Genomic DNA, 12,367 nt, shown 5'->3' on the forward strand with positions numbered 1-12,367 from the left:
AGGCCCTTTACACTCAATTTTGGGGTGTGAGAAATTATGGGTAATATACCTGCTGCAAAACTAGAGGAAATGCGTACAGGGCATAAACCAACTGTCTAAAACTTACTGTATGACTTCTGTTTTCAGTACATCAAATCCTAGATAGTACTCTGTCCTCTCCTCATACCTCTCTCCACACTTTATATAGGTCAGGGAGAGTGATGGTGGTGGTGTGTGTGTGTGTGTGTTCAGTGTACCGGAGCCCTGGTCCCCAGAGAACTGTTGCCTGCCAGCCGCTCACCAATGAAGGATTCTCATCTCTCCACACACACACAAACACACATCAGAGTAAAGCACAGCTCAAGCTTTCAGGTAGAGCTTCATGCACCTGTTCAATAATTTCCTCAGTGCAGCATTGAGTTAGAGAAGCGTGCGTTAGAGAGACACTGTTGCTCCACACGCATCTTTCGCTTTCCTGTGGAGAAACTGCATTACTCACCGGCAGCAACATCTCCAGGGTGCTTATCCACATCAAGACTGTTTCAATCCTTATAATGCAGCTGCGCAAGTACACAGCATCGGACATGCATTCATACTTAATGCACTGCGTTTGAAAAGGCTAAAGGGGAGATCAGAAACTGGCCAATCAGAAAGCACATTCTCATTTGTGATAATGCATGACTGATGAAGCATGTTTGTAGATGAATTCAGCAACCAGGAGCTTTGTGTGCAGCAATCCATAAAAACGCTACGTAAGCCTCTTATGAGCAACTTATATCCCAGATAAACACTGCAAACCTCTGCTTGATGTACCTGCTGAATTATGATTTGGACACACTAAAATAAATGTCTTTATAATGTTAAAAACAAATTGAAAAAGAGAATTTAGTGACTAGAAACTAGTATATTACAGATATATAGTGGACATCAGCAGGGTTAATATAGTTACAGTAGTTGAAACTAATGCTAAAACCATAAAATACATTTGTGTTGCTTTAAATAATAGAAAAAAATTAAATAAATAAAAGATAAAAAAATGTATTTCATTTCATCTAGTAGCCAAGGCAAATGTAATTATTAAAATGAATCATTAATTTTAATAAAAAAACATTATTATTAAATAACACTGGACATCACACACACTGATTTAAAGGATAAGTTCGCCAATTTTCAACCAGCTTTGTATTGTTACAATGTCAGTAGTAGATGTAAATAAACAATGTGTATCAATCTCCCAGTTTATTTGTCATCTAAAGCAAAAAGTATCATTCGGCAGACTTTTGTGAAAACTAGAGACCGTACTTCGGCATTTTTGTATTGCCACTCTTGGAGTCCAGTGCATTATGGGTGTTAAAGTTTTCCAACATTATTTGCAAAAGGGAACGCCACATTCCTTGTTCTCCGTTTTATCTATCTAGCCTATTGAACCTATTAAAAAAAAAAAAGCGTTTCTAATCAAAGTTTTATTAAAAGCCCATCTTGCCAGTGATAAGTCACCACTTTAATGGTAAAAACTACCTTTTTTTAAGTGAAAGTCTAAAACAAAGCTCTTCCAATAGTCTGTCTAAAGTCAAAGTGTGATTCTAGAAGAACAGCTCCAGCAGTGTCATCGATCTCTCTGATAAATGACCTCTGGTATCCAGGGCTCATTCGGTGTAACCGTATTTCCTCTTTGGATGTTACCGCCCTAATCTTACATATCTTTAGTGACGTGATGCCACAGATTCCACGTCTCCCAGAGTTTGGGTGTTTTGACTTGTAGGGTTCATGTTTACCTGTTTCTCCTCCATGTTTGTTTGTGATGAGGTGGGGATGGCGTCTCCCAGCAGGAAGCCCAACCGTGTCATGAGCTCCTGGACAGCCGGGGAGGAGCCAGACTCAGCCGTCGAGAGCAGCTCTACACACACACATATTCAAAGGTTAGGGAAGGATGAAAAAAAAAAAAAAAAAAATCACACACCCAAAAGCAACATGTCTACAGGTACCCGAACACACAAAGAATGCATTCACATTGACGAAACATCTACTTGACCACACGTACATTCAAACACTGCATTCAGTCCAATTACACATTCAACGCTATTCCTCCAGGGCGTACACTGAATCTGTCCCAACTCACCAAGATCCAAAGGACCGGTGTGGCACTTCCTGTGCTCTCCTTTCCTCTCCTCTCACTGCCTTTCACAGTCTCCTCTGCTCTCTGGCAATCTCCGTCCCTCCCTCTCACATCTCTCTCTCTATCTCGCAACTGTTCTCTCTTAGTCTCAATCCCTCCCTCTCTCTCTCTTTCTCTTTCTCTCTCCCCCTCCTCTATGTTGCCCTGTATCTCTCGTTCTGTAGTACAACGCACTCTCTTTACAGTGCACAACACAGCTTCAGAAAGCCTGGGTTTGAGATTCGGTTATTATGACAACCAAGTTTCTATTCATTCAGAGGCTGTGTGTGTGTGTGTGTGTGAGACAGAGAGGACAGGGTGTGAATGTGAATGAGCAGAGATCGTGCTCGCTTCAATCACTATAGGCTAGTTCTCATTCTCAGAATACGACTGGCTAGATACACACACACACACACACACACACGTACGTTCATTCATTCTCTCCCTTTCTTATGTGCACAACAACACCATCCCGTAATTCTGCACAGATACAATAGAAAAACACGATTCTATGCTAATTTAATGTTAGATAGTGTCACTTTAGGAAATTAAGTGAGGCTCATTGAGTTGATTAAAGCTCATTGAGTTGTTTCACCATAAAAGGGTGAAAGAAAGACTGACGAGGTCCTGATATTGACGAGGGGGCGGACAATACGCATCATCTGTGTGTATGTGTGTGTGTGCTTGGCCATCATCAAGTGGTATTTCAGACTGGACGTGCTGCGATGATGATAGCTCAGTTCACAATGACAAAAAACACGTCACTTTGGTCTTGTCAATTGAACCATTTGGCAACTTTTTAGTAAAGTAATGTTTCCATTCAGAATCTTATTGACATCCATTTCGGCGTCTCGCGCTCGTCATCCACTCAAAACGTAACGTTAACCAACTATTTGGCCAGCTCGCAAGCCCAAACAAGTGTGTGCGGCGTGCCGGTTTTGTTTCTGGTCTAGCTAGATCCGCTTGCGCTTTGGTCTACGAAGCAACAAAACGTCCTCGCGCAGCGCAAGCCATTGAAATGAATGGGTTTCATAGCGCAGCGCCACACATGCCACGTCTTGTTGCAAAAGCATATGAAAAAAGTATGAACAAACAAAGTATGCTAGGCCAAAAAGACCATTAATCACGTGATAAAAAAAATTACGCCATTAAAATGGGTTTGCGTTAATGCCGTTAATAACACGTTAAACTGACAGCCCTAATATATATATATATATATATATATAAGGAATTATGTCTTACGAAAATCTATCACAGATTTATGGATGAATTAAAATAAAAAATTCATTATTTATTTGATATTATTGGTGTTTTTTTTTAAGATGCTAGGATATTCTGGGCGGTTATGCAGAGTGTTGTTATCTGGCTATTAAACTTTTATGAGTGGCGAATGTGGTTCTTTACAAGAGCAACCCACTTTTAAGTCTCACTCATATTCTTGGTTCAATCCCAGCAATTTAGTTCAACCATTTTATTGTCCACCAGGTGAACATCTTATTGCTTAGAAAAGTAATCGCACCACTCTTCTCTTCTTCTCATTCATGTCTTCAGCACTAACCGTTTATGCTAATGTTCAATACTTAGAGGGGTATGGTTAGAAAAAGATGGCCTTATAAAAAGGTGAAAATGCCCCAGGAAATCAATTTAAGGTGGCAAATATTGTCCCTTAATTAAAAAGGTAAGTTCTCTTCCTGACCACCGCAGAGGAGAAATAAATACTCCCATAAAATATTGAGATTTGTCAATATTGCACACCCTTAATTCAACAGACAGCCTCAAAGCAAACATAAATGGATGAAATGCCACAAAACACTAATGCTGATTTCATGGACCCTTTCCTACCATGTACTGTACATACCAAGACACAAATGCACAATTAAACAAAAAAGCTTAATATGTGGTCTGACATATTTAAGCAATTACGAAATGTAAATGAGCAGGGAAGTCTTGTGTAGCATCCCTGAGGGAATGACAGGGCAACAGGCCAGAGTTCATTAGCATACTGCACTCTGTCAGCAACACTGTCCTGCTCCTCCACCCCCCTTCCCTTGTTAACATCTCCTGCCATCAATCTGGCTTTACACAAATCACTTCTCGATCGATTGACGCTGCTGGTCAGCTAGTGTTGTTTACTCTCGATTGACAGCAGAATTTACAGGCAAACCTAGAGCAGAATCCATATTTAATACATCATTCATAAATCATTTATTAGCGTGCAATGACATGCAGCATATGCGTGCTCGTCCTCCGGGTCTACATCCGAAGGCGTGTAAAAGTACATGCTAATCCAGATAAATGTTCCCTAATTAAACCATTTATTCTGCTTTTCTTCACAATAGACAATAGGACAGTGAGATGAGTGTGGATTGTTTCAAAGCCAGTTTACAATGGTCCACAGGTCTGAAGCCAGCTCCTCTCTCAGCTGGTCTCCAATTGATCTACATTGGCCAAAAGAATACAGACCTCCCAATGAGTTCACACATTTCACACTCCTTTTGCGTATGAAGAAGGCGTACATTGAACCGTTTTCTCCACACATGCTTACACACGAAGTTTACACAAGGCTTGTTTTTGCAAAGCACTCAAGCAGTAGTGTAGTGGTGCCTGGTCATTTTGGCAGGCCAGAAGTCTAGAAGTCTAGTAACACTTGTATGTGTGTATGTGTGTTTGTGTGTGTGTGTGTGTGTGTGAGAGAGAGAGAGAAAATCATTCCCCGAACTGGTGCCAGATTCCCTCCTGATTGTTTGAGAGAGCTGCGTAAATCTAAATTCGCAGTGTGTGACGTACAGCAAAGTACTGGAATAAACCTGTGCAATGAATTTGATATAAAAATAAAAGCAAAGACACCATTTATAGCGTCAGATAGTACTCATTAATATAAAACTCCACGTTTAATCAAATTAGAACATCTAAGTACCACAAACTAGGCAGCTGTTGGTCTTCAATTCATACGTGAAGGTTTTTGGGTTCAATTAGACAGCATTATAGAATTTATTGACAGGATAGCCCCTTAAGATGTAACATCTCATTTTCAAGGGGGTCCTAAAAACATGAGCAATATACAACACAGACAACATAAACACAATAGTACAAAACAAAACTACAAAAGAAAAGAAAAAGAACACTACAAAACGAAAAAGCTCAACCTGCTTCCCACACTCTTGTGGGTTTCTCACACCCGAAACATAGTTTCAGTAGTTTCATTACAGAATCTCATCATCATACATCATCAACATAGAGCCACGTAGTAACAGCAAAAGATCCTCAATTGAATCTACACTCTCAGAAAAAAGGTACGAAAGCTGTCACTGGGGCTGTCCCTTTTGCAAAAGGTATACTTTTGTCCATTTTAGGTACTAATTTTTACGTTTTATGTGCTAATATATACATTTTATGTGCTAATATGTACATTTTTGGTGCTAATATGTACATTTCAGGTACTAATATACACATTTCAGGTACTAATAAGTGTTGATATGTACATTTTATGTGCTAATATATATACATTTTATGTGCTAATATGTACATTGTTGGTGCTAATATGTACATTTCAGGTACTAATATGTACATTTTAAGTGTTGATATGTACATTTTTAGGTGCTAATATGTACATTTCAGGTACTAATATGTACAGTTTAAGTGTTGATATGTTCATTTTAGGTGCTAATATGTACCCTTAAGGTACAAAAGTGTACCTTTTGAAAAGGTACAGCCCCAGTGACAGCTTTTGTACCTTTTTTTTCTGAGAGTGTAAACAGAGAGAAAACAAAATAAAATCAGAAACATAGACAAGTGATTTTAAGATAGGAGAATAGGCATAACCTAAAACGACTGAGAGAGGAAATAGATCTCAAAGAAACAGGAAGAATATTCCAGTCAGAAGGGGCTTTATACAGAAATGACCTACGTCCAACTACACTAACAGTTTTTGGAACAAAGGATGTTGCGAATGTCTAAGAGAGTAGGGAGATCTATATGGAATCAACAGTTCATTCAAATAAGAACGACAAGCAAAATCATATTATAATTATATAATTATATATATATATATACATATTATTATTAGATTATAAGTGGGGCAGTCGATTTAATTATAACATTTATTAACGCATTTAACGCACCTGCCCTGCCCCAGACCTACTTAGTTCATCATGTCATACAGTTGATTGGTGACGAACATGAATCAGAAGTCACTCTGGGTTGTAGCCTATAGAATGCAGTTAGAATGGCCCTAAAATTCGAGATATCAGGGGAAAAATGCCCCTGTATGAGTTTGTCTTATCTACACTCACCTAAAGGATTATTAGGAAACACCTGTTCAATTTCTCATTAATGCAATTATCTAATCAACCAATCACATGGCAGTTGCTTCAATGCATTTAGGGGTGTGGTCCTGGTCAAGACAATCTCCTGAACTCCAAACTGAATGTCAGAATGGGAAAGAAAGGGGATTTAAGCAATTTTGAGCGTGGCATGGTTGTTGGTGCCAGACGGGCCGGTCTGAGTATTTACTGGGATTTTCACGCACAACCATTTCTAGGGTTTACATAGAATGGTGTGAAAAGGGAAAAACATCCAGTATGTGGCAGTCCTGTGGGTAAAAAAACCTTGCTGATGCTAGAGGTCAGAGGAGAATGGGCCGACTGATTCAAGCTGATAGAAGAGCAACTTTGACTGAAATAACCACTCGTTACAACCGAGGTATACAGCAAAGCACTTGTGAAGCCTCAACACCCACAACCTTGAGGTGGATGGGCTACAACAGCAGAAGACCCCACCGGGTACCACTCATCTCCACTACAAATAGGAAAAAGAGGTTACAATTTGCAAGAGCTCTCCAAAATTGGACAGTTGAAGACTGGAAAAATGAGTCTCGATTTCTGTTGAGATGATGGTAGAGTCAGAATTTGGCGTAAACAGAATAACAACATGGATCCATCATGCCTTGTTACCACTGTGGAGGCTGGTGGTGGTGGTGTAATGGTGTGAGGGATGTTTTTTGGCACACTTTAGGCCCCTTAGTGCCAATTGGGCATCGTTTAAATGCCACGGCCTACCTGAACATTGTTTCTGACCATGTCTATCTCTTTATGGCCAGCATGTACCCATCCTCTGATGGCTACTTCCAGCAGGATAATGCACCATGGCATGTCACAAAGCTCGAATCATTTAAAATTGGTTTCTTGAACATGACAAAGAGTTAACTGTATTAAAATGGCCCCCACAGTCACCAGATCTCAACCCAATAGAGCATCTTTGGGATGTGGTGGAACGGGAGCTTGGATGTGCATCCCACAAATCTCCATCAACTGCAAGATGCTATCCTATCAATATAAGCCAACATTTCTAAAGAATGCTTTCAGCACCTTGTTGAATTAATGCCACGTAGAATTAAGGCAGTTCTGAAGGCCAAAGGGGGTCAAACACAGTATTAGTATGGTGCTCCTAATAATCCTTTAGGTGAGTGTAAATCATGGTATTAAGCAATATCACACGAATAACAAGTCAACAATTCAATAAATTAGAAGTCAATATTGTAATATTTTAGAAACAATATTGTCTGATTTCGCTCAATTTTACTAACTAAAATTGCCAATTACCCATAAAGCCAGAGCAGAACTGTTTCAGAGGTTGAATAGAGGTGCTTATGGTTGAAGTGCAGTTCTTGAAGAAACAAAAATTACAACTTTTGGGTTTCCAGGGTTTTTGTGGACTTCCAATATTGTACAAACTGTATACCGTGTCCCTTAACCATAACCCTACCCACCCATCACAGTAAACAAAAACTAAGTAAACAAAAAAAAAAAAAAAAAATCAACAGATATTAGAGTAATTTAGACAAGAACTCTTTATTTCTCTGCGTCTCTCCATTTCCTCTTTAAATTATCCCGTCTCCATATCAATCCCATCTCTCAGACCGTGAAACAGCCATAGTCTCACTGGTCTTATTCGGCTCTTGTCGTTTTCATTTTCTAGACGCTGAAATCTATTTGCATGCTAAAAAGCTCGGGAACACCATTCCCCCTCCCCCTGTCCACACTTCCATCTCCTTTCATCAAATTGCCTTGTTCATAGCTTATGAAATAAAAGTAAATTCCATTGTAGTACACACACTTCTGCTTTTTAATCAGTATCATGTGCTTGTATGTGTGTGAGTGACAGACAGAGAAACAGCCGGAGAAATATGAGAGATATGAGAGAGGGAAAATGCATCCATGTATGGAGGAGTGTGAAAAAAGAGGGGGAGGTGGAGAAGAGGATGTCTGACATGGAGCAAGAAAGAGAGCAAGACGGAGTAAGACACAAGCAAAATAACATGAGTGATCGGTAGCCTCAGAGAAGAAGAGTGTGTCATTCAGTCATAGAGAAAGAGAGACAGACGGGGTGAAGGCTGAGATCCACAGACATCTCTGATCCTGAAAGCGGGGTCAATTCAGGGATTGTCCAACTGATTGTCAGTTCATAGAAAACTACAATCCTGTAAGAGCAAAGCTGACTGTTAACCTTAGTTTATGTATCAGGCAGGTAACTTCAAGTGAATTTTAAACAAAAAAACTAACCCTAACAACATGAATAAATAAAACCATAAAATGTAAATAAATAAAACCATAAAGAAACCAAAGAAACAATAAATAATAAAACCACTAATAAATAAAAACATACATAAATAATTAAACCAAAATAATAATTAAATAAATACACTCAAAACAAATGAAAACATCAAATAAATTAATCAGAAATTCAGAATAATAAACAAACAAACAAACAGGAGCACCACAATATTTCTCACTTTCAATTAAGATGCTTTACAACCAATGTTGGTGAAAGTTACTTTTAAACAACGCATTACAGTTACTCTCTAAAAAAAAAGTAACTAATTCTGGTACTTAGTTACTTTTTATGGTAAGTAATGTTACAATATTCAATGTTCTCATCTGGGCTGGCCTAGCTTGTTTGTAAATATAAAATAAATAAATAAATAAAGTTCTGTTTTTGGCAAATCTAAAGTCTCTTTCACACCAAAAGTGAAATGACCCTTCAATGATCTCAATACTTCTGTACTTACTCCTTATTTTTTCCTCAACATGGGGACAGAAGTTTTAAACAATACATGGGAATAATACATTACTACTGTAGGTTCTTTAAAAACGTATCTGATAATGAATGAGACAAAACACTTAGTTAACAAATAGTATGGATGTACATCATCAAATATAATGCTAAAATTAACTGAACATGTGCTGAACATTCACTCTGTTCTTGCAGTTCCTAGTAGCCAGTGCTTAGTCATAATTATTTGTCAAATATAAATGTGTATATGCCACATGAACTCAAGATCCTTTCATATCAGTTTAGACAATGAGTAGCCTTTTTATCTCCGGCGATAGCACTTATTAATAAAACTGTCATCAAACTTGATTATGGGTTTTTCAAAACGATCCCACACATGGGTAATAACAGGCTATATCTTGTTGCTCTAACTTTGATGTTATCCCAGTGCCACCGTTGAAAAAAAAGTTCAAATTAAACGTTTTCCTACAACACTGACAGCAACTTCACAACTTTTTGTTGTAAATGTTACATTTAAAGGAGTAGTTCACTTTTAATAAAATAGTCTGCTGATAATTTACTCACCCAGATATCCTTGTCTTTCTTTCTTCAGTCGAAAAGAAATTAAAGTTTTTGATGAAAACATTCCAGTATTTTTCTCCATTTAATGGACTTTAATTGGAACCAAACGGTTCAAGGTCCAAATGAGAGTTTCAGTGCAGCTTCAAAGGGTTTTAAACGACACCAGACGATGAATAAGGTTCTTATCTAGCGAAACGATCAGTCATTTAAAAAATAAATAAAAAAAGTTTTATAAGCACAAATGCTCGCCTTGCTCTGTTCTGTGATGAGCATTCGTGACTCTCCTGTTCAAACTCGTTCATCAAAATGAACAAATCTTTTTTCGAGTCATGACTTGAAGGGTCCTAGATAAGACCCTTATTCATCGTCTGGTGTCGTTTAAAACCCTTTGAAGCTGCACTGAAACTCTCATTTGGACCTTGAACCGTTTGGTTCCCAATGAAGTCCATTATATGGAGAAAATCCTGGAATGTTTTCATCAAAAACCTTCATTTCTTTTCGACTGAAGAAAGAAAGACGTGGACATCTTGGATGACATGGGGGTGAGTAAATTATCAGCAAAAGTTTTTTTTTAAAGTGAACTACCCCTTTAATTTATTAATTAGTATAGTAGATGCCAGAATGTGTGATGTCGTGAGTAGCAGCAAAAACAAGTGATTCATTAAATAAATCATCAGTAACAATCTTATTTGTTAATTTTATAACACATGCACGCCTGCAGTGTAGCCAATGCACACTTGTCATTAAAAGAAGGGCCCATTAAACTTTATTACATTCGCTTGGGCCAACCGTCTTTTACGGCGACTGGCATGGTTCAACCTGGCCGAGTCTGACGATTTTTTCCGGTCAAACGAGACAAAGTTTTTCCTGCAAAGTGACATCTAAATTACAGCCCTGTCGATCCAAGGTTTATTTTTGCAGCTAATGTCTGAAACACATGTAACAGGGGAGAAAGCACGAATCAGGAAGGCAACGAGCAGCGGTGTGGCGTAAACTGCGGGATGCGGTGCGGTATTATCGGCCTGTGATGAAAGATCTGAGCTGGCTAAATCATTAGTGCTCATTAGAATTGAATCATGGAGATTATGCTCTGAAGAAATCAGTGGAAAACGCTGGTCATGGCTCAGAGTGAGCAGACACAATGTTGCCATAGAGATTTGCCGGCTCAATCAAAACGAAAGGCTGCACTAATATTCGAGAGCTCAGCTTTAGTCTACTACACTATGGCCTGTGTGCTAGGACATGTCTAGGGTCACGAAGACTGAAAAAAATTCAGTATTCTTGGTCTCCTGTGAAAAAGTGGATGAGTTTGACTCTGAAATGCCATGTAAGCACTAGCCACTGGTCTCTTCTAGGCAACCTTGTACCTGGTAAGCTTGGTTTAAGGTTGTGGATTTGTGTAAGGTTGTAAAGCTTATTTTACAACCAAAGTAATGCAAGAATGCACATTATGTATAATAGGACTGTACACTTGCATTTCCATACTTGCGTAGAGCATGTTTCTGGCCTAAGTGTTCACAAAAGGAAGTGAACTAATAGCCAGTTGACTCTCAAATGTAAGAAACCATACACTCACCCTCTATTTATAGAGAAAGAACGGAGATCAGAAGAAAAATGGCCAGCAATTGTGAGAAACATTCCAATCCACCAGATGTAATTACATCACAGGATGAAATCATTAAATATACACAGCAGCACTTTGCCCAATCACAGGTGGATGTGCTGGCAGCTGTAATGACATCACAAAAGCTGTTTTCGTCCTTTCAGGAAACAGTGATTGAGCACATAGAGATGATAATTGCCTTTAACACAGGAAGAGACAGACTCTAATGCACTTCATTGTCATCTGTTTTTAGAGGCGAATGGTGGGTGTGTGGCGTATTTCTAAAGCCTGATTTACTCAGTCTCCCATGATTCTCGGTTCTCTGGTCTGTGAAGAAAAGAAGAAGATTTCAAGCCTGTTTTGTACTCCACACAGGTGTGGAGGGAGAGGAGGAAAGGCATGAATTTATAGAACAGCTGTCAGGACAATGAACCTCGAGCTGAAAGTCAAAGTCATCTAGGCCAACACTGACATGGAGAACATTCATTTGCATGTACGGCAGGATCATCTGGAGTTGGCCACCGCATCGTGAGAACTGCATTATCAAACGGTGGAGGTGTCACTGCTTCATAATTAATCATTTGTAGATGCACCAATGTATAAATTTGTTAAATGCCAAAGAAACCATTATGATTGCAAAAAATAGAACAGAGGTGTCTCGGGACATGGTCCAAAAAAGAATGACTTTTGATTTGAGAATGTTTGTGACTTTGTCATCTGTGTGTGTTTTTGTGTGTCCTGTCCATGAATGTGAAAATAACTGCACTCTACTTTAAGATGGTAATATTTGCATTGTACAGTGTTTATGTACAGTGGGGAGCAAACATCTGAGGCTACTAAGAAAATCTGAGATATTTTTTTTCCCAGTTCTGTCATGGCAATTCTCATAGTGTTTCGAATTGTAACGGATATGACAATGTTGATAAATTTGGTCTTGACGGAATAGATCTGCTATGTGGATGAAAGCAGGTACAGGACTTGCTACTGCCAATAGACCA

The 12,367-nt window shown here is 38.7% G+C and overlaps 1 protein-coding gene across 5 annotated transcripts in view; it reads right to left on the reverse strand.

Moving 5' to 3' along the window:
* The window catches only part of tanc1a (tetratricopeptide repeat, ankyrin repeat and coiled-coil containing 1a), an 87,365-nt gene that overhangs the window by 39,725 nt on the left and 35,273 nt on the right, over nucleotides 1-12,367 (reverse strand). For 4 of the 5 annotated variants that reach the window (XM_039689411.2, XM_039689409.2, XM_039689410.2 and 1 more), the window contains exon 5: nucleotides 1,755-1,876. In XM_039689411.2, the coding sequence (XP_039545345.2) occupies nucleotides 1,755-1,876 (122 nt within the window). Of the gene's footprint in view, nucleotides 1-1,754; nucleotides 1,877-2,098; nucleotides 2,222-12,367 lie in introns of those variants that run through there. The other variant, XM_039689412.2, reaches the window with a different exon arrangement.

The sequence above is a fragment of the Pimephales promelas genome, chromosome 8, assembly GCF_988280905.1.
Source record: "Pimephales promelas chromosome 8, fPimPro1.hap1.1, whole genome shotgun sequence".
In the NCBI taxonomy this organism is placed as follows: Eukaryota; Metazoa; Chordata; class Actinopteri; order Cypriniformes; family Leuciscidae; genus Pimephales; species Pimephales promelas.